The sequence below is a fragment of the Melospiza georgiana genome, chromosome 1, assembly GCF_028018845.1.
Source record: "Melospiza georgiana isolate bMelGeo1 chromosome 1, bMelGeo1.pri, whole genome shotgun sequence".
Lineage (NCBI taxonomy): Eukaryota > Metazoa > Chordata > Aves > Passeriformes > Passerellidae > Melospiza > Melospiza georgiana.
This window is the reverse complement of record NC_080430.1, coordinates 4,749,079-4,772,445: the sequence shown is the minus strand read 5'-3', so window position 1 is coordinate 4,772,445 and position 23,367 is coordinate 4,749,079. Positions and strand designations below refer to the sequence as shown.

The window sequence follows — 23,367 nt, the reverse complement described above, 5'->3', positions numbered from 1 at the left end:
CCACAACCACAAAAGCCATCCAGACCTTCCTCCCTCGTGCTCCTCTTTGGGATGCAGCAGTCCCATTGTTTTCCAAGCATCATCATCATCATCACCCTGAGCATTTACCTGATCCTTCTGGTTGTTATTCCAAGACCTATCCAGCAGGTCAGGGCTGGTTACTCATCTGAACCTGCTCAGGGTGACTGAGATCTGCTACAGAGGATTCCACTGAGAGGAAAATCAGAAGGAAAGTTGAGTCACAGAGCTCCAGCCCTGTGATGCAGAGGCAAGGGCAGGACCTGTATGTGCCCTACGCCTACACAGCACCTGTCCCTCTCAGCTGTGACTCTTTTCTAACCAAAATGATTCTGTAATTCTGTCATTAAATGGGTTCTTTAGGTCTTTCTGACAAAAAGCTTCCCCTCTTATTCTAGAAGCATTTGCTTGTGAAGGAAAAAGATGCACTAAAACCCCCACAGATGAATTTTACACCGATCCCTGGTTCTCAGTCCTGAGGGTACAGCAGGTATTAACCGGGGGATCAGGCAGAGATTAGAAAGAAAGAAACCTAACAGCATTTATAAAATAATTTTCCTATTAAAAACACACACATGAAAATGCCAGACTTTCACCTTTCTGTGGGTTTGTCTTGCAGCAAATGCTTCACTTGCAGCCACCTTCTCCAGCCTGACCCTTCCATGCAGACCTAACTCGAGACATGTCAGAACCCAGGACATCCCTCTGGCTGCCCTGGAGGACTCCAGACCCTGGCAGGGGCTCAGAGACCTTGGGACAGAGTCACAAACACCTGTGCCTTTGATTTTAACCCATGGAAACAATTCCCAACTTTGTGTGAGGAGTTACAAGCCACAAGGGTTTGAGTAGAATGATAGTGAATTTGTCACAGGGTGAAAAAGTAGAATTTTGGGGTTTTTAGAATGGGGGTTCAAGAGGCAAGATGGAGGAGGAATCTAGGTATGTCCTGTCCTCCTTCTTCTTCTTCTTCTTGTCCTCCATCTTCTGCTGTGATGGTGACACTTCTGGATTGGTTTAGAGTAGAGACAGACTGTCTAATATAGGTGACAGGTATTGGAAAATCATTGTAAATAAAGTACATGTAGTTCTTAGTATAAAAAGCCAACACCACCCCAAGGGCGGTCAGTGTGCCACAGCCTGACCTGCTGGACAGACCACAGCAGGTCAGAGAAAGAATGTCATAGATAAGAGAAAAGAAACAACCTTGAGAGGCAGAGCCCAGGAATCTCGACTTCTTCTTTGGTCGTGGGGCTGGGAGAAAGACTTTTAATACCTTGGGGGTCACCTTAACCACAGAAACCTGAGAGAGACCTCAGCCAGGTGAGAAACACGTGGTGTTCCCGTGGGCACCTTGACCCCATCCAGCTCCAGCAGCTCCCCCAGCTTCTCCTTTCCCTCAGGGGATGAATGTTTGCTGCAGACTGGGTCACCCAACACCTGTGCCAGGTGAGCTGCCCAACAGCAGGCACTGTCACAGAGAGGTGACACCACAGCCTGGGAGAAGGGCAGTGATCCTGATGCACTCTCAGCCCCATTTAGCCCTAAAAACCCAGGACAAGCAGAACCAAACTGGTGAGGAACCAAACAGCTTCAGGGGTGCTGGGAATGTCATCATACACGGGGTGCTGCATGCAGGGACTGGAGGGGGTTTGTACACAACCCCACCAGCCACCATCAGGTTTCCTCCTGCCCCTTTACCCTCTCCCAAAATCCAGGACTTTGCTTTTCTCAGCTCCATCCCACAGGCTCCAGTGGCTTTGGAAAGCAGCCAGACGGATTTATCCAACCCTCAGCAGGTTCACCAAAAGGAACAGGAGCTGAGCCTTTCTGCCAAACCTGCTGGCACAGGAAGAAGGCCTTGGTGCTCAGCAGTCAAGGCTTTCATCTTTACTAAAGCCCAGCAGCTCCCAAGAGCTGAGAAGAATGGAATGAGAACTTTCTGGCCTGATTCTCTGAAGTCTTTGCTTCCCCCTCCCAATGCTTTCCCCACAGAGAAAAGGGGATTTCTGGGAACAGACCTAAACTATTTGCATTATCAGACATGAAGAGAATGAAAAAAAAAATAACACAGATAGTTTATTGTCAAACTGAATCAAAGCATGAAAAAAAAAAAATTACCAGGTTACACTGTAAAGAAATTTGGTTTCCATCACAAAAGCTCATTAAAAATCAAAGAAAACAACCCATTGTCAAGCCAGCAACTCCCCAACAACCCCCCCCAGCTTCTGAGTGCAACGTTTATTGCAAGGTTGGGAATTCAGAGGTGGTGACATCATGTTTGCAGGGACAAAAGGATCACCCCTCGTTATCTGGAGGGTCAGAGAAGTTCTCCAGGGGTGACAGAGGTTCTCCAGGGGGTGACAGAGGTTCTCCAGGGGTGACAGAGGTTCTCCAGGGGGTGACAGAGGTTCTCCAGGGGGTGACACGTGTCTGGCTGAGCGGTGACTCCTCTGTTCCCTCTGAGCAGCAGCAGCAGCCTGGTCCTTGCTGGGGTGAGGAGGGTGATGGGTGCCAGCTGTGCTCGTGTCCAGCTTTTCCTGCCTTTCCATCCCCACCAGGGGTGTCCATGTCATGGAATCAAAGCCTGGGGGCAAACCTGAGCGATGCTGCTTTGGGGAGAGCATGGCAGGCACCATGGGGGGACACAGCCACAGCCACCACCTCCCAAACTCCTTGTGAGCCCCTTTTAGCCATGGCCAAGCCTCCCCTTTTGACTTTGAGGTGCAGTGCAGGGGGACCCTGCCCTGTGGAGCCACAGTGTGTCTCAGAAATGCCCTGGACATGGCTCCAGCCATGGACATCCTCTCCAGCCATGGACACCCTGCTCCAGCACTGCTCCAGCACAGAACCATGGACACTCTGCTCCAGCACAGCTCCTTCCCACAGAACCATGGACACCCTGCTCCAGCCATGGGCATCCTCTCCAGCCATGGACACCCTGCTCCAGCACAGCTCCTTCCTCCTTCCCCATGGAACCATGGACACCCTGCTCCAGCACAGAACCATGGACACCCTGCTCCAGCCACGGACACCCTGCTCCAGCCATGGACACCCTGCTCCAGCACAGCTCCTTCCCACAGAACCATGGACACCCTGCTCCAGCCATGGACACCCTGCTCCAGCACAGCTCCTTCCCCACAGAACTCCTGCAGCTTTCCAGGGCTGCCACCTGCCCAAAGCAGAGTTACCCACTGATCCCTGCTTCTCCAGCAGAATCCAGAACTTTCCAGAACATTCCTGGGCTCCTGCCAGCGTGGCTGTGCTGGGGGCAGTCTGGATAATCTGCATGGCAAATGCTGCTTGCCAGCCCCAGCCCATCCTGCAGGGAATTGCAGAGCAGTTTGGATTTCCTCCTGAGTCAAAAAACAACAAACCCATTGGAAAGCCTATAGGTGTACAGATTATTGTGTATTCAGTTGTGCAGACACTTGGTTTCTGTCAGCACACAACAACAGGAGCTTTCTCACCACTATAAATGAGCTGTTTTATGAATTTTGAAACACTTGTTTTACCGAGTGAAAAAAACAAAAAAAAGAGAGAAAGGCATCTTTATCTTTATCTTCATCCTAAGTAGCAGCTAAGGAGATTGGTAAAATTAAAAACAAAAACAAAACAAAGCCAAACCTAAATAATCCAAAACCTGACCAACCAGTACAAGGTAAAGGCAGGTCAGGTCCTCCCAACCAATCATAGGACTAACTAAAAAATAGTTTTAATTGCACCTAATGTGCTATCTTGAGCCAGCTGCTAATTCCAACAGGCCTGAGGTTTTGTGCTCATAAAGCATCAATAATATGTGCCTTTCCTAGAAAGGAAGGCTCTGCCTAAGTCTTACTGTGTCAGATAAAAAGTCCCAAAATAGATTTTTCCAAGCAAATAAAGTGTTTTATTCAGATATTCATGTGGATATGGCAGTGATGTTAAGAACAGCTATTCAAGTAGCTGAAGCAAGCCCTTCAAAAGAAGTCACACAGCTTTGAGACTTGAACAAATTATTGTATGATCTCATCCAAGAGACCTAAATAGCTGGAACATCTGCAAGAGTCGCCACCAATTTATTTAGCAGAGTTCAGCAGCAGTTCATCAGCTCTGCCTGCACCAGCAGGTGCCAGGGCAGCCACTGAGGAGGAGGAGGAGGAGGAGGAGGAGGGACAGGCACGGGGGATTTCACCCTCTGCCACGGATGTGCATTAGCAGCAGCGATTCCCTGCTGAATCAGTGCCTGCTGCTGAAGGAGAAGTGCAGAAATGCTTTTTCCCAGAGAAGTATTACATGCACAAGTAGCTCTATTGTTAAAATTTTTTTATTTGTGACAGTAAAGAAACCATTCAATACCTGATTGACAACACTTCTCTCTCCTGCAAACACTCATATGGTATCTGTAGTGTTTCTCAAGTATTGCTGGATTGTTCATTGCATCAAAGTGTAAACAGCTCCATCGTAAGGAAAAAAAAAAAAAGGAAAAAAAGAAAGAAAGAAACATTTCCATTGCTTACTCCTCTGTTGAGGAGCTCCCAACAGATCTTTAACAAGAAATAAGAGAGAGTCAGCTGGGATTTTACAACATCATGTGAAACAGAGAACTGACAGCTGGTTTTGCATAGTTAGCCCAGAGATTTCGAAGCAATTGCCCCACGCCAGCCTCACCTGCCCCTCCTCACCCCACAAAGGCAAAAAAACATCACAGCACCTTGGAATCAGAGGCACAAACTTGTTTTTGTTTTACAAATAGGGCTGTGCAGAACTGTGGTTTATTAGGTTAAAAACAATCTGTCCAACAGAGGGTTACGCCTTCGGAAGTCACACAGCTACAGATTCTTTTTCTTGGTTTTTTTTTTTTTTTTCTTTTTTTACATTGAAATTTCAAAAGCTGCAACATCAGCACACACCAGTGTCATTTAGATACTTTATTGTCCCCAACCAGTCTAATCAAAATCATGCTGTAAGAAAAGTGATTCCGTACACTGACAACCAAAAACGCCTCCAGGTGTTGAGTTTCTTCCACGTACAACTTTTGCTGTTTTTAATAAAGACCAAAAGGGCGAAACAAAGAGACAAAATTATTCTTCCAAAGCTACCTAAATGAACACAGCAATATTGTACATTTGCCACCAGCTCCCCATGCCCAGCCTGCCACGCCTCGTGGTGTGACCAAGGATTCTGTGCACAGCCCTAAGGTCACAAATGGCAATTTCTTTGTGAACACTTCTGTTGGGTTTCAAGGGTCTAAGGCATTCTGCCTTACAGCTTCATTTAAAAATACCCATACAGGCAAAAAAACCGTTTTTTAACCCAACATAAAAAGGACAACAGAACTTCAGGCCAGGCAGCCTGTGTTTAGAATGACCAACTGGGAAAAGGGTTTTTAATATTTCTATAATATCCAGAACTAGAACTGAAACCCAGGGTTTAGAACAGCCCTGGTGACCTGCATGCAGTAACTGCACTTCAAAATATGCAAGAGATTTAGGAAACAAGGGTTGTTTTTTTAATTTTTCCTATTTGAATTTTTTTTTTTTAAATCTTGTATTTAAAATACAATCAAATACCCGTATTGCAAATTTTACAAACATTCCACTCGTTTTCTGACTTTATGGACAGAACTCTATTGCTTTTTTTTTTTTAGAATCTAGAAACTCTAAATATATAGCGTATGTGTATCCACGCAAACTCAACACTTGAAATTTCAAGTATGATGATAGTGTCAAAATAAACAACTGTGACAGTTGTTGGCCAAATCTGAATAGCCAGGGGAGTCCAAACCTGATTGCAGAGCACTCTGAGTTTTATTCCCACACGAGTTGGGTGGGTTAAAAAACAATAGAACTGATCAGAACTTATAGAAAATACTCTTAATGCTCACAGAGATCAAAGCTGTGCTACGTTTTTTGTCTTTGTATTGTCACCAAGTGTCATTTTAATGCTGTAGCAAGTTACAGTAGGTTGGGTTTTTTAAAATTTGGGGGTTTTTAAGAGCCAAAATGATACAATACAAGTATGGTTGTACAGAACATCATCAGAACCATTCCTGCAGAGGCTGGTGCAGAAGTTCAGTTGCCCATTCTATGTGGATTGGAAAACAATACAAGACACTTTAATAATAGAATCAACATTCATTCACAGACTTAAGGCAACTGGTTCATGAAATCGCTGCTTGCAGAGATGCAGACGGGTGACATGGTTTGTCTCACGTCCCACAGGTCACAACTGTCACACTGGCTCGTGGGTTATTTACTCTTTGTCTGATTGTTTGGTCTAATGCTAACGAGAAAAAGTCTTTGAATTTCTTCAGCCATTCCTCTCATACCTGCACGACTAACTACAACCTGAATACTTCCCTGCAAACTGCACTGGGGCCCTGGGGCCACAGGCACAGTTGAAAATACTGCTCAGAGAACAACTTTTTTTTTTTTTTTGTTTTTTTTTTTGGCAGCTTACAGTTTCATTACTCTGGAGTCAAATACAAAATTAAACCATCTTAAACTGAAAGCAAACGTTAATGGACTAACCAGAATCCACACGTCCTCCTTTTTCTTGCTTAATTCTTTTTGTTAGATTTTAAACAAAGTAGGCTTTTTTTTTTTTTTTTTTTTTTTTTTTTTTTTAGATTTTTCATTTTCGAACCTGACACTTTTGTCTTTTTGTTGTGGCACAGATTTATACAGTACTGAGGTGATGCCAGCTGGTTAAGAAACAAAAGGGTGATGCCCCAGAGACTCAAGGGTGTGATGGGGCTGCCTCCAGCACCCCTGGGCCCAGCCACAGCTGGAGCACAGCTGGAGCACAGCTGGAGCACAGCTGCACTGCAAGGGGGGCTCAGTTTGACACTGCACCCACCACCACCCACTCACTGCCTGTGCAGACTGGCCTGCCCCTCTCAGATGGATTTTTGTTAAGCTGCTTCACCAATGGTTTTGAGACGAGGATCACAAGCCCCAGGTCCATCACAAAGGAATTTGTGTTTTTCCCAAGTCATTGGGACTTTTCAAGGAAAAGAGAAAAGGCAAAGGGGGTCTACAATTCAGAATTTAGCACGAGGCTAATTAGAAGCACCAAATAATCCATTTAGTCTTCTCTGATGACAGCCAAACACAGCTGCACTTTTTATGTTTGCAGATTGCTGCTGTGGACAATAACTGAAAGGTGACACTGGAAAGGAGGAGGGGAAAAAAAGGTGCCTTGTTGTTCAAAGGCATAAAATATTTAAAAATCATTCATCTGAAATACCTATGGCACTGCAGAAGATGTTAAGCAGGCTCTCAGATTCAGAGATGAGTCTAACTCAACTCCAAAGCCAGAGGACAAATTTTAGTCTAGGCTTGTAAATTCTGCCCTTCAGCAAGACTTGATACAGCTCATAATCTGCACCTCACACCTTGGGGAAAAAGAAATACAAATCAAAGGTGTGGGCAGTGAGCTTCCTGCATTTTTATGTATCAAAGAAAGGAGAGGGCTTCATCTTAATTGAAAAAAAAAATCCTTTACAGGTCACCTTTAACTGGTATATCAGATACCAATGGATTAATCCATGGGGGTGGGTTATGAAGCCTGCATGTTTATTTATTGCCCAAGTTTGCAGCTTACAGAACATGTCTCATAGCACAGGCACAGTGGCAAAAACAGTATAACAGCCGATGGTCAACTCCATTTGGTGAGTATACAGTAGCAGCAATGGAAAGAAAAAAGTACTCCAAACAGCTCAATGTAGATCCAGCTTCCCCAGATGGGTTGTTTTGAGAAAAGAATCTGAAGCTAATAAATAGATCTTGCTGTTCTCCCAAGAGAATGGTTTTCCAAAAAAGAAGAGGCATGGCAGTTGTGCGTGAGCAGAGACAGCAGAACTTCATCTGTCTGCATTAAAGGTGCTTTAGGTCTATCAGCCACCTCATTTCCTCAACTCCATCACTCCCTAAACACTCAGAACAACTGCAGATATATTTTAAAACTGTGCCCAAAATCCTCATCAGTGAAACAACCATGTTAATGACCCCAGTTCACCCCTCCCACGACCGCCTGAACCTTCTGAGCATGACAAAGTGTAACACAACTCATTGTCATCGTGGAGACAGGAACCCAGCATCTTGGTTTCAACTTTTTCCTTTGTTATATATTACAGTGCTCTATAAATTTTTTTTTTTCCTTTTTCCTTTTAAAGCATTTAGACAATACAAGACTAAAAGATGTCTGGAAATACGTCTTATACAAAAATGAATTTTTATCTTAAAATAACATTCAAAAAGGCACTTCATTCTGTAAGAAAAAATTCAGAGTCAGGTCAACTGCTCTAAGCAGGGGGGTAAAATTGTCTGCATAGTGGGAGGGGAAGAAAGGGAGAGAAATTCAACTGCTGAAATACAAGCTTCTTTTTTTTTTTGGCATGTTTTAAGAAAAGCTGATCCAGTAAAAGATGTCCATTTATGAAATTAATTAAAAGAGTCCCATTTAAAATAGCTTTTTTTTTTTTTTTTCCTTTAAAAAAGTAGTCTGAACACATGACCTTAGGAGTCAGGCTTCTGAAGGCTTAATAGCATCACTCATGATTGTCCTTCGTGTCCAATGTAACAGGAAGATCAAGAGTAGCACTTCTGACTGGGGTGACCTCCCCAAGCTTACATTTGAAAGAGCTGAAAGAGATGGAGACAGCCTCTAGCAACTGCAATCTAGGAGCAGGAGTCAGCCAGAGTTAAGGGCTACCTGTTGCAGAGTTTATGAAGCATACTGTAAACTTCTTCCTCTTTGCTTAGTCCTTCAAAGAAAGGAATAAGATCTAGCAGCTCTGTGTCTGTCATGTCATCAAACCAGGACTGCACAGGCACCTGAAACAGAGCAACCAACAAACACTGAGAGGGTTTCATGATGCAAAAGACACTGAGTTTTGTCTGTGTAGGTGTTCTGTAAGCATCACCACCATGGTTAATAATAATCGTGGCAATTAGCCACTCATTAGCATGCAGGTGGAGCAGCAGGGTCAACCCCAAGCCCAAGGGGGACAGCTGAGCTTCACTGCATGTCCAGGTGACCCACATGAACCCCACACACTGGGCAGCTCTCCCTGCTCTGCCTCCCAGAACAGGCTGCAAGGCAGACACAGCTTATGAAGCTGCACTGACACTTTATTTACAGGCAATTATTTTTTTTTTCCTCTCTAAGAATTATCAGAGTGAGTCACCAGGCACAGGCAGGCAGCAACAACCCCTTCCAGCACGGGGTTTGCAGGAAATGTTTAACTGCAAGGGCAGAACATTGTTCAGGTAAAAATGTTACATCTAGTGAGTGGGTTCAGAGAACAACACAGATAATAGCCCTGATTAAATATGCAGCCTGGATTTGGGGAAGGTGTTCTGTGTATCTTGAGCACACTGAGGTCTTTCCAAGACTATCTTGGATCTTGTTACAAGCTCTGGTTTCTGCATAGACTCCAGTATCAGTCAGCCAGCAGCACTTTTCTCTACATGATTAAACCACTCTGACAAGGCCCTCAATTTCATCTCCCAAATTTCTACAGCTCATTATTTCCTTGGCACTGATTTCTGAGATACCAAATGATGATCTTGGATCAGGTTTTTAATTTTAACCACGAACATAAATTAGAGCTGCAGGTCCTGGTTATTATAAATGGCAGCTTTAAACCATGTGTGGCACCAACCAGAAAAATGTTTTCACCCCATCACTTAGGGCATCACAATATTAGGATCTGAACTTGAAAGCTGATTGCTGGAAGATAAATAGCTCTTGATACAAAAAGAAAGAAAGAAAAAAAAAGCTTCTGGAGAGGCAGGACTGTGCAAAGCAACGTTCTTAATAAAAGATTTCCTACATTGATTTTTAACAGTTCACAGAGAAGGCAGCCTAAAAACATCAAAGCCAACAGTGCACAGCCTGGTTGTCTAAAAGTCAGCAGATCTGAGAGCTCCAGCTTCTCCCCTGGCAGCTGAAGCAGATGTGAGCAGCTGTGCTGGCTGCAGCATGGATGGAGCACCCCAGACCTCTCCATCAGAGCTCCTGGAGCCAGTGCAAACACACAGTGGAAATGCACATTGCTCCTCATTGTTCTGCCCTTCAGAACTGCTGCCTGCCCTTTATCCTTATTCCTAAACCTTGATTAACTTGTTGACTAACAGTTCTAATTATGGAGCTATGACAAAAATAATTGAGAGAGAAGTGTAACAACACAATTGGATCTTGATTTTTTTTTCTTTCCCTTACCCACAAATGCAGATCTCAGTAGCAACCAGTAAATCATTAATTATCTTGCCTAATAAAATATTATTCACACAATGCAAAAAAAAACCCTTCACCCAGGATTTTTTTCTCCTAGGAAGCTGAGAAGCCTCAGAGATAAAGGAAAACAATTCTTATCTCATTTGCTTCTCCTGTGTTGTGCTCATGTGGAATGTGTTTGGAGATTGTTTACCCACAGGTGATTGTTCCATTGGATTCTGCTGGGAGTTGTTTTCACTCTTTGGCCAATCAGAGCCAAACTGTGCTGAGGCTCTGGAGAGAGTCACGAGTTTTCATTATTATCTTTTTAGCATTTAGTAAGTATCCTTTCTGTATTCTTTAGTATAGTTTAGTATAGTATTCTTTAATATAATATAGTATTATAAAGTAATAAATTAGCCTTCTGAGAACATGGAGTCAGATTCATCATTCCTGCCTTCATCAAGGGTGCCTGAAAATACAACACAAGCAAACCACTCTTTCTGCAGTCACTACTCCAAAGAACAAAATCTGTGCTGCAGGGCAGCTTTGTTTCTTAGAGCTAGGTTGGTTTTTCAGGTTCCACACCACTGTGTATCTCTCAGAAGTGCTGGAGCTCAAGGCAGCAGCCAGAGCTCAGAGCACAGGAGCAGTCATGGCTGTGACATTCTGTCAAGATCACTTTGCCCATGTCCTTCAGTGAACTCCAGAACGCACTGCAGCCTAAAAAAACACACAGTCTGACACAGTGCTCTGAAAAGTCCATTTTCTCAATCCCAAAACCTGGGTGAGGGCCAGAGAGATGAAGTTAGGCTGGAGTACTCGGAATACTTACTGCATTTTCAGGATGGAAGATGTAAGATGCAGGAGAATTATCTACTATAATAACTTTACTCAGCTCACGGCCCAGTCGACTCAGATCCTTCACGTAATTGCCTCGGTGGAAAACACAGGATTCTCTAAAGAGCCTTGCCCTGAACACACCCCAGCGATCCAGTAAGTCAGCTACTGGGTCTGCATACTTAAAAATACAAGTCAGAAACACCAAGTTAGCAACATGCAGAAAAGGCTGGTTCACAGAGAAGGGACACAAAATAGTTTCAGATAAAATGCCCTTTTTCTCCATTTTCGTCCCTGCTCCTCGTTAATTAACTCAATTGCCTGCAAACCTGAAGTGATTAATAAAGAGATAAAGCAAAAGTAGGACAATTCTCTTTCTAGAAAAACCTAACTTAATGTTTTCTGTGATTTGATTAATTAAGTTTTATTCTCAGGGCCAACTTAGTGTTAACCTGAGAGTTTCCTAGAGGTTGATGGATCCAGAGATCTCACCTGCCATTACCATAAAACCAGCCAATGCTAGTAGAAAATCAACATGAAGTTTTTCCCAGCTGATTTGTTTCCATGTGCCTCTGAAGATAAAATGCAGTGAACAAATCTGAGCCTGATATGGCTCTGCCAAATGATGCCCTTGGAGCAACTGGGTCAGCAGGACTCTTAAGATTACCAAATTGCATAATTAGGCCAAAAAGGATCAGCTAAAGATGTTATTAATACAAATACTCATGAACAATATCAGGGAAATTCACATTTTATAGATAAGATGGGATTTTAAGTGAGGCACAGCTTAGAATCCAACCATTTATATAAAGTGACCAAGAACAAGTATCTAAATAAACTCAAACATGAATAACCACATAGTTGAAAACTGTAGTTAGATCTTATTATTGCACAACAGGAGTTACCATTTTCCTATATTTTAAACCAAGTAAAAAACCTGATGTTGAAATCTATCATCTCTTGATTATGAAATAAGGCACATCATTTCAGTATGAAATTGGGGCAGTATTTAGGATTTTTTCAACATGACTGAACAGTATGTGGTAAAGAGAATGCAGGGAAAAAGGCTTTACAGGAGATCAGGGTCCTGGCCCCTGCCACCATCTCTACACTAGGCTGGAGCAAAAGCTTGCCATGCTACAGCACTACTTAGAAATAATCAAATCATTTTACAAACACACCACAAATACAATACACTGAAGGAGGTGGAGAATTCCAGATCACTCTACTACTGTAACATCTACCACAAAAACTACCTACGAGCCACTACTGCTACTGCAGGACCAGAGGGCACAAAATATTCCTGGGGATGTTCCAAGCTTTGCAAAAAAGTCTCATTTCTTCAACTCCAGGTTGAAATTGCCCCTCAAGAGAGCAAGAAGCTTGGTTCCCAATTTCCAGTGAGTTTCTGAGTCACTGGTTGATGGTGCAGACAGGGTTTAATTCGGTGCTTTATTTCATGCCCAGCTTTCATGTGCTGCTTCACTGGCACTCTATTTGTTCTAATTTCTCACTATAACCATGGTAACTTGGGAGCCTTTCATATTGGCATCATGAGCAATGCATGGAGGCTACATTATGAGACAAGCCCATATGTGATGGTGTTACCATGGAAACACTTACCCACACACTAGCAGACAAAGTACACACTGTCAGACAAAGAAGCAGAAAAGAAGGGGAAAAATTAAGATAGTACCAACTGTGGAAATAATCATCCATAGAAAACCCAACCAAAAGTCCACTGACCAGCACCATCAGGGTTAAAGAGATGAAAGGAGGAACAAACCTTGGCTAGACTGGCTGTGAAGAGTACACATTCAAAGAGCTCTCCCATCCTCTGAAGAAACTCGTCCACGTGTGGTCGTTTCAACACATAAACCTGGAATGATAACAGCATTTAGGTCAGATGCTGCTCAAGGAAAGGAAAAAAAACCAAAAAAACCAAAAAAACAAAACCACTCCTGCAATGCCAGCACTTGAAACAAAAGTTAACAGGGAAGCAATTCAAATGAAATGCTGGGGAAAAAGGAAAGTATGCAAGATAAAAGTAGAGCTGCAATAACGAGATTGGCACACACAGGCTGCCAGGCCCCTGCTGGTTATGGAGCTGCAAACACTGAGCATCATCAGGAGGGTGCTCCTCAAAAATCTCATTAAAGGCAAAGAGAGACAGGAGGGCTTCTCAAGAAGTGAGGATCTGGATCCTTCCACCAAACCCATTCTTCTGCTGGGAAGCTGAGGAGCTCCACAGAAGGAATAAATCTGATTAAACCTCTCTGACAGCAGGCATTGCTCAACAGGGACCTGTTTTCCTTCTGCGGCTGATTGTCTCATTTCTGAAATTCCAGGTGCTGAGTACCACAGCTCACTATGGAGAGTGATCAAGCCCTCCAGCTCTACAGGGAACTTTTCTCACCAAAAATCTTCCCAGCACCACGCAGAAAGCCTGAAAGTGCTGGGTTTGAAATCTGACAAAGTCTACAACATCTTCTGAAGAGGACCTTGCCAAAAGAAGGCAAATTCCCAGGATTTCTGTCCTCTTCAGCAGTGCTCTGCTGCCTTTTAGCACTGCCTTGGCTGCCTGCTGTCAACAACCTGATTAGCAGATTATTAAAACCTCCCTGATTCTCCTTGCAGAGCCCACAAGATGATTTTGTGCTCGCACAAGATACCAGAGCAAGGAAAGTGCTGCTCAGAAAGCTTGGAAACAGCTCACAATATACTGGGAAGCTGAAGAGGGGAGTCTGCTTGAAAAATATTTATCTGTCTTGTTTGCAGTTAGATTAAAAGTTTGAGAGAAAATATTGGCAGCATTTTATCTTCTTTTGTTTGGCAAATAATCCCTAATGCTGGAAATTTCAAGTGGAGAAGTCTGGCATAGAGCTGAATTCAGGAAGAATTGCAAGACTGATGCTATTTCAGGAATTTCATTCTTTGATATGTAAAACTAGATTAATTGTATGTATTTTACTAGATTCCTATTAATAAGAGGTTAAAAATAAAAATCAAGGTACTCAGAGAAAAAGCCTGAAGGAGAAAAATATGGAAACAGCAGCTTGAACTGAAGTGTAACAATTAAAGCCTTCAGCAAAAGAAGAATAAAAGGAACTGTGTAATTGAAATTGAAAACCTAAAATTGAAAGTAAAGTTTTTTTAAAAACACATATAAGGAGCTGTATCTTAATGACTAAAGCAGAAATGTTAATTTCCCACTTTATGCAGCATACAGATCATACCATGAAGTCTTTATATCTTTTAAGTTATTTCTGTGAAATTTATCGAAAGTATTTCTGACCCCATAAACATTACATTCAAACTTTGATACAGATAACAATTTATAACCCAGATTTTTTTAAACAACCACAGCAGCACCTAACACATCAAATAATGGTGACATTTTATGGATTAAAGACAGTTAACAGATGTACTTCACCACCACTCTCTTTCCAGATAATTACAGCAATGTTTCCTGTATTTCACCAGGCATAAACCAAGTAATTTCCTCTCCTATAACAAGGCAATTAATTTTTCATTTAATTCTTTCTACACAAAGTTGTGCTGTAGTATTTCCTCTCCAGATTCCACCTTTGAATCTTTTTTAAAGACAGAAAAACAGCTGCAGTCCCTCCGCTTTTGGGTATCCAGAGAGTTTCCAACTTCCCAGATGTGAGAGGAAAGACAGCAGGATCCAAGTTCATAATTAAGTTCTTGATTCTTTAGCCTTAATTTTATTCCTACACTTATTTTTGAGGGGCACCCCAGAGTCTTAACATCATTCTTGGAGAGTAAGTGCTGGAATTTAATATTAATGTCCCTTTTAAAGCCCAGTGCTTCCAGCCTCAGCAGAAGAACTCTCCTCTTTGCTCTCCATCCCTATCTCTGCCCCTGTCAGTGAAGTATTTCCACTTGGAATGTAATTACAAACTCCCTGCCAAGGATCTGAACTTTGCTGCTTGCAACACAAGCCACCTCCTCCATCAGGAGCACTCAGTAAATCAAGCCCAGAGCCCTGAGCTGCACTGGCAGCCTTGGCAATAAACACTCCCTGGCTGTTTTTAGGGCTCCTAATTCTGCCCCTAATTCAGGGTTAGCTGTGAATACACAGCATTTTTAGTTAGCCTCCCCTCTGCAGTTTGGGGCTCCTGATCCACCACAGAGCACTCACAGCCTCCTCTGCTTGAGTTTCTCCTGCTGCTTTGCCTTAAATCTTTCCCTGCTGGGACCCGGCCAACAGATTTGCTTCTCATGTTAAATGCCTAATTAATAATAAATGTCACCTCTTAAGATGAAGTCTCACCAAATTTCTCCCTTAATTATTTCCCTCTGTACAAAGCCCCAGTTCCTTGACTTTTTTTTTCTTCCATTTTTTTTTTTTTGGCAGAACAACATATCTTAATACTCTGGATAGTTATTCTCCAGAGTTGAAGTTTTCTTTGAGAAGTCCTGCTTAGAGCCTTGGAAGCAACTCCAAAATGTGCTGGTATCCTGGGCTACAAAATCTCTTTGGTTTACTCCACATAGAAAGCTTTCTTCAGCTGACAGAGCAGCTCTTTTCTCCTCTTCCTTCTCATTTGGAATTTTTTCCCCTTTACTTTGTAAGTGGCTGGACTTGAATCTCAATGCTGCATGGTTATTTGTGGCTTGGCTTTTTCCTCCATTGCCTGATGGCTTTTGAAATCTCTAGACTAACTGGCTCCTGGCATTTTTCTGAGATTTATATACTGTCTTCAGGGCATTAAAAAAAAATTAAATCCATCTTTTTTTTTTTTTTTTTTTTTTTGTATGCTCACTAATTTTTTTCCTTATCACAGCAAGAATTTAGAGGAACACAGTATTTTTTTTATTATTTAAAATGAACCCTACTCAACATTTTAAGCACAAATCAGGCACTAGGCATGTTTCCACAGGATTTTTACTAATGGCAGAACACAAGCAATTATCTTTAATCGTTTTCAAGCATTTCATATTTCCACATGAATTTTCTATACCTCAAAGCAGCCTCAGCCTACAGAGAACTCAGTATTTGTGAAATCCAACGACAAACCCAGCTCAATTTCAACCAATTCAACAGGACACATAGAATTGCATTTCAAAACCAGCTTTACAGTGAGGAAATCTGCAAGTAATGACCAAAAATCCTGCCCATGACAACTCCAACTGCTGTAATCTCCTGTTTCATGTCTCTTCTGAGCAGTGAGCAGAAAATCCCACGTGTCCCTCGTGGTCCTGGGTCACACACGTGTGGCCCCGTCCCAGTGCAAGTAACCAAGAATAGGCCAGTTAGAATGGATACAGCCTATCCTGGATTACTTGAACCAGGCCACAGCCTTCTGCAAGAAAATCCATGAATTCTGTGCTTTACAGGAAGGAAAATTATTATTCAAACAGCCTTTCCACCCATCATCAACAAAAAAGAAAAAAAAAATTGCATATTATATTCAAAGTATACATGCCAAATGTTCCCTAAGCTTTCAACAATTAAAAATAAGCAATTAATTGGATTAACTCCCCCCTCACCCCAAAGAAATACTTAAAAATTAGTTTTACTCAATAAACAAATTGTATTTAAAAATAAAATTCAAAATAACACCAAATCAAACTCTTCCTGGCTAGCTCTCTTTACTCCTGGACACCAAAAGCAAGGCACAAAGGCACTGGAATTCAATTTGGATGACAGATGAAGGACAAGCATTGCCTAAAAGCCTTCATTCACCCTTGGGGGATTAAAGCTGTGTTTGATGCAGTTCTGGGCTGGGGGCTGTGGTCACTCTGCTCTTGCTCAGTGGGTCCAAAGGAGAGGAGGTGTCCTGCAGAGTTAAATCAAGGTGCCCAACAGGGGGAACATCTCCAGCCACCACTTCCATCCCCAATGAGCCTCCTCACAGCTCCAACACATTCCACTGGACTCCCCCCCACTTGTCATTTGGGAGAGAAGGTCCAGCTCTGATCTCCTTGCACCCAGAGAACCAGAGTGGAATGAGAGGAGTGGCCACAAGGGTCAGCTTGAACCAGAACCCCCCCTGTGTACCTGGGCCACCACTGCCAGCCCAAAGCAGAGTGCCCTGGTGGCCAAGCAGGCCAATGGCTCCTGGCCTGGCTCAGGGATGGAGTGGCCAGAGGAGCAGGGAGCTCATTGTGCCCCTGCCCTGGGCACTGCTGGGGTCACACCTCGAGGGCTGTGCCCAGCTCTGGCCCCTCAGCTCGGGAAGGACCTGGGGACACTGAGCACATCCAGAGGGGACAGCGAGGCTGGAGAGGGGCTGGGAACACAAACCCTGTGAGGAGCCCCTGAGGGAGCTGGGGGTGCTCAGCCTGGAGAAAAGGAGACTCAGGGCTGCCCCCATCACTCTGTGCAGCTCCTGAAAGGTGCCTGTGCTCAGCTGGGGCTGGGCTCTGTCTGCAGCAGCACTGACACACCCAGAGCACACAGCCTCGAGCTGCACCAAAGGAAATACAGGTTGGTGTGGAAACTCAGGGCACTGGGAATATTTCTCTGTCTGCTCTGGGGTGCCCTGACCCCCAGGGCAGCACTGACTCTGACCCTCATCCATGGAGAAAGTTTCCCAGACTTCAAGACAGACTGGAATCCACAAAAGTGTGAAACAGATCATAGAGAGCAGTATAGGTGCATCACTTGCTGAGAGGTTTTGGGTTTTTTAGTGTGTTGTGGATGGCAGCAAGATGGAGGGCACAGGGTGTCATCCTGGGTTTCTTCTTCATGCTGCTTCTTCCTCCTTCTCCATGGGTTTGGGTGGCATTTTGTAATTGGGCAGAAAAGTCCCCATGGCAGCTCTGTGGGATCAGTTATTGGGTTAAAAGGGAAAATAATCCAGGTGTCAGTTCTTAATGGCATAGTTTAGTCTGAAAAGCCCTTGGAACAAGAGATTGTTGGCCATTTTGTGCCTTCTAATAAAAAGCTGCTGAACTCCCAGCAGTGAGACTGCTTTACTGATAAGAAATAATAAACTCCTGAGTCTGAACATGAACTAATGTCTCAAGTGCCTTCAATCCAGACCCAGAGAAACCAACACCTGGAATCACCACAGGCTGGGTATCAGGAAAAAGTTTTTACAGAAAGAGTGATAAAGTTCTGGAATGGCTGCCCGGGGAGGTGGTGCAGTCCCCATCCCTGGGTGTGTTTAACAAAGCCTGGATGTGGCACTGGGTGCCAGGGTTTGGTTGAGCTGTTGGGGCTGGGTTGGACTGGATGATCTTGAAGGTCTCTTCCAACCTGGCCATTCTGTGAAAATGTGGGATCCATCCCTGGAATTTCAGCTGCCCCAGGATGGGCAGCTCTGCAGGCATCCAGAGACCCACAGCAGAAAGAAAGAAAGGTTCCTTCACACTTGATTTATTTCCGTCTTAAAATAAAATGACAAATCCTTTCAAAAGATGAGGCAATTTAGGCAGGAGTAAGAAAGATGGGAAAGGGAGAAGGGATGTTAAGAAAAGCTGGTTTTTAATCTAGGGAAGCTCGTTTACCCAAGCACCCTTTAGGATGATGAATTGTCCTCCCTATAAAAAAAAACCCCAAGAGTGTTTCTGACCTTTGGATTATAAATTATATAAGGGAAAGCAAACTCCCCAAACTAAAGACATTATCTTTTAAGACCTCTGTTGAACTGCAAAAAAACCAAAAAACCCAAACCCAACCAGCATTTACCATGAAAAACTTTGCTAGATAAGTCAATCTCAAAACTCTTTCAGGAGTACAGCAATTCCATTTGCCACAACTTGTATTTTTTGGTATATGAGAGCTGAACAATCTCACATAATTCCAAGTTTCTATATGAATGGGTAACTCTGAAATGGTGTCTCTCAGCAAGGAAACTTCTTTTCCACTGGGGTTCTGCCTAAGGAAGAGGTCAAGGACAATAAAAATCTGTCAACCTCCTCCTGGTAAGGTACCAAGCTCACTGGAAAAACAGAGATATGCACTATGGACAGTGTGGTTCCACAATGTTTCCCATCTCCTGGGATATTTTGCACAGGTGGAAACATTTCTCAATGTCAGTGATTAATCCTGGAGTTTATAAACTGCTTAAGAAAATGGACACGCATTACACAGATGACAAATCCTGATAAATGACACAAATTGCTCAGATCAGTTCATTTAGGCTCTAAGTGACTACAGAATTACAGGTTTGAAGTGGGAACAGGTTGTCAGAGCTCTACAGGCTGTGTTAATGCACATCACACTCAGCCAGAATATCCATTTTTGCCCTTTATCACAGTGCAAAACAAAAAAGAAAAGATTCCTGAATGTCAGCAATACCACAAGAGGCATTACACACCCAGGCTTTGCCATATCCTGTGCGCCACACAAATTACCTTTACTTCAAGAATAACAAATTCCTTACAATTACCTTCATTTTTACCATCCAAATGGGCCTGAGGCATTTACCTATTTTAGAGGTTAAGAACTTGAAATTCAAAGAGTGAAGCAATTTCCCTGAAAATCATGCAGGGACTTTCCAGCAAAGCACAGAGACCAATTTCACCTGTTCTCTGTCAGAGGAGGAGATGCACAAATCCACTCCCTTTGGAGCCAGCTGTGAGTTTTTGTTTGTTTTCAGGGGTTTTTTTTGGTTGCTATTTTCTCTTTTCTCCACATGGAGTCATCTCCAAATGCCAAACTGCATCAGTTTTGGTGAAGAATCTCAGAGTTTGCAGCAGGGAATGGAAAAGCAACCAGGTTTTGAAATGTTTGACTATAAAACCCAAACCTTTTATTGGGGTTTGTTTCCAATGTAAATATGTCATCCTGACAAGCCAAGTGATCACAACTCTAAGCCACTCAGAAATTCACTTTTTAAAGCATTCTGTGAAGTTTTAGGAGAGAGAATTTGTCTGTTCCACAGCACCAAACACAGATAAAGCCCACATCAAATCAGGATTAAAAATCACAAATCTCCAAAACATCACTTAAATGTTGTAAGCATCAGCTCTGGTGAACATTACAGGTGGAAGTACCACAAGTGTTATTTTTTTTCTACATAAAACAGGCACAGTGTAAGAACTGTCAAAACAACTATTACTTTAAAGCACACCTCAGTCCACTGACTGATATTCAGTAATCATTTTAAGAGTGACAAATACATGGAGAGCTTCCATCACAGGAAATCAGCCAAAATTATGAACTATCTTTATGACCCACCAAGAAATAATATACAAATAAAATATAAAACCTTTTAAAATACACAAACCTCTTTGTCCAAGTAGAGATAATCCATAAAGATATGTAAACAACATTTCAGATTGTAAAGTACTTAAAATTTCTGTTAAATCAAACAGAAGGTTTGCTAACTGTAACACCCAACAGAAGATGTTTCAAACAATTTACAGAGTTCATGTATCAGAAAGGCTCAACTTGACATTAACCTGTTCAATTCATCTCCAGCAAGAACCTCAGTGTCTGCCTGAAGAGGGAGAGTAACAGCACTGTAATTTATTTGATTCAGCCCTTCAGAAATGATCACTGATTAAAGACACCAATCCAAGACACATGGAAGGGACTGATTTTCAAATTATGGGTGTTTTGCATTTACTCAAAACCATTTCTCACAGCCTTAAGTGAAGCTCTTAAAGAGCAAGACACAGAAATCAGTCTCCTCATGATTTTGTCCAGACCTTTCAAATATGCTGAAGTATATAATGATTCCTATCAGAGGAACTTGAATTACTTACAGGAATAAAAGGGGACAGAAATTGAACACAGACTGCCATAAAAACTGAATAAATGCCTGTTCTTCTTTTATATTTTTCTAAAATATAAATAACCTTTAGCATATGAGCTACCAACATATATTAAAGCCAACCTATGTCCTATTTATGTTGGAAGGAATGAAAAATGCAGTGTTCAAGCAGCTTTTTCTGGGCTCAGCAATGTTTGAAACCCCATCCTTACATCACTTCCTGCTGGAAAATGTTTTAAAATTGACAAAGAGTTGAGTATTGAAGTCCTGAGAGAGAGACTCCACCTGAGCACACAGGGATGCCTGTCTGCATTCCAGAATAAACAGCTTTGCAAGAGAAATTATTGGATATAAAGCAGCAAATGGAGGAAGAGAACATTCTGGGACTCAGGACACAATGCTGAAGAAAGAACCAGCACTTACCTGATGTATGGTTCCATCAATTTCAACAGGAACGATGAAATCAGCATTGCTAATTGGCTGGAAAGAATGACAAGGAAATAATCAGCAAAACTTTAAAAATCAAATGGTGAGAGGGAAAATTTCAGGGGCATGAAAAGGAAGAGTACCAACTTCTGAGGAACAAGTTAATAATCATTGTTGACCACACATATCCACTCTGTGTGTGCTCCTACACGAGCCAGAAGTTCCCAGTTGTAATTTCAGATGCTGCACTTCCCTTTTCTCTCCTATTTTTAAGCCTCATAAAATCCAGCACGCTTCACTGCTTGAATAACCCCCACTACCACTGAGTGTGTTCATCAGGAAAACATCTCTTTGGATAAACTCTTCCATCCAGTCTTTATGGATAAATGACCATCAAGAATATCAACCGTGTGCTGCACACATTCTACTCGAGGGTATCGACTCGTGACTAAATTAAAGAGTGTGGTAAAAGTAATACCTAATGATCATATTTGAATCAGCAGCTGCAGCAAGACTAAAGGATTGTAAACATGCCAATTCAATCAACCTAATCATGTAAAATTGCATTTTAATTCCAAAAGGAAGAGCAGGCACACTCTGCCCAAGTCCTTGAATCTGTTTTTCCAGCCTGTCGAACACAACTTAATTCTCAAGACTGACTGTGAAAAACTGCTGGTCAAGGAAAATTGCCTTGGAAAGCAGCAAAGTGGCCTTGTAGAGAGTTCAGGAGTTCATAATCTAATCTTGGCTACACAGCAGGGCCAGTTGGGAAGAGGCTGCTGCCAATGTTTGCTGGTTCAAGTGGACACCACACTTAGGTACAGCTCATGCACTGTGTCCATGCTAAAAAAGCAGTCATGTAAACATGCCTGGAGCTCATTCCATCACCTGCAGCCTGGAAATGGCTGAGACAGAGCTGCCAAAGGCAGTTTTAACATGAGTGGTTAACAGCCAGTATCTTGCATGGATACTGCCCAGGCTGGGGAACATCTTCACTCAGCTCGGGGGGATTTGTACAGATGGTCCCAGCTCTCTTCTGCACCAGCAGGCTTGATCTCAGGAACCACCAAAAAGGTGCCCCTGGAGTATCTGTGGGACTGGAAACAGACTTCAAACTCATTCAAGGGGCCAAAGGTGTGCCAAGAAAGCAGAGAAGCAGCTGAGGTCAAGTGACTTGAGAAGCAGATCACAAACTGGGGAGTCTAAACAGGTGCTCTGTGAAAAAATGGTGGGAAAAGAGGATCCTGCAGTATGAACCTGCCAGCAGCACTTTGATCCCACTCCCTGGATAAACCAGATTGTAATTCCCCTGTCAGACAGCCTCCCTGCCAGGAGAGCAAAGTGACCACAAAGAATTTCTGTGGAGGGAAACACCCTTTCTCAGGAGAAAAGAAATAAAGAAGGTGGTTTGATCTGACACCTGCAAGTGCTGCTCTGAGGGCACAGGAGAGGCTACATGAAATCCTCTCATCCTGACCAGCCAGGATTGGCAACAGACCTCATGCTGCCCCCTGTGCTGATATGATCTGAATAATTCCTCAAATACACACAGATCAATCTGTATTTTTCTTATCTAACACTGAGCAATTTCCCCTTTCTGCTGTGGAAAAAGACAGAAGGGAGGCTCCCATCTGCTCCCTGCGTGAAGCCCCTCAGATAGAGAAGATACTGTGCAGCTCCAACAGCCACAGAACAGCCACACAAAAGTTCTGCTGCTTCACCTTAAAAAAAAAAAAACAACCTCAAATGAATTGTGAAGAAGGCTCAGCCACCAGTTTTCCAGTGGGTGCCAGCTCCCTGCAGACTTTGAAGAGGCTTGCACACACTTGAAGGATTTATATATGCATGACTCCCTTCAGCAAGAGAAACACTCTGCAGCAGCAGCAGCCGAAAAAGAATAGGTCACTGCAAGCTGCAGAGGTTTTGAAATCCACTGTTAAAACTCCAGCTTTTACAGAATTTAACCTAACAGGAGCAACATCAAACCACATTCAGTGTGAGCAACTTTGGTTTTTCTCAGCCTCAGACTTCGTCACCAAACTACTCCCAATTTGCTTCCCCCACTTAACTTATATTTCAGGTATTTTGTTGCTTCTTGTTGTCACTGGTGATAAGGAAAGGAGCACAGCCTGCATTCCTGTGCTCCTCAGGGAGGGAAAAGAGGAGAAAAGTCTGCAGCAGTTTGCTG

At 42.9% G+C, this 23,367-nt stretch overlaps 1 protein-coding gene across 3 annotated transcripts in view; it reads right to left on the bottom strand.

The window, feature by feature from the left end:
* Positions 1 to 4,305: 4,305 nt before the first annotated feature.
* Positions 4,306 to 23,367, bottom strand: part of CTDSPL (CTD small phosphatase like) — an 85,788-nt gene continuing 66,726 nt past the window's right edge. For all 3 annotated transcript variants that reach the window (XM_058041823.1, XM_058041833.1, XM_058041843.1), the window contains 4 exons: positions 21,177 to 21,233; positions 12,845 to 12,937; positions 11,054 to 11,239; positions 4,306 to 8,834 (listed from right to left, as the gene is read on the bottom strand). In XM_058041823.1, the coding sequence (XP_057897806.1) occupies positions 8,709 to 8,834; positions 11,054 to 11,239; positions 12,845 to 12,937; positions 21,177 to 21,233 (462 nt within the window). In that variant the 3' untranslated portion in view covers positions 4,306 to 8,708. The remainder of the gene's footprint in view (positions 8,835 to 11,053; positions 11,240 to 12,844; positions 12,938 to 21,176; positions 21,234 to 23,367) is intronic.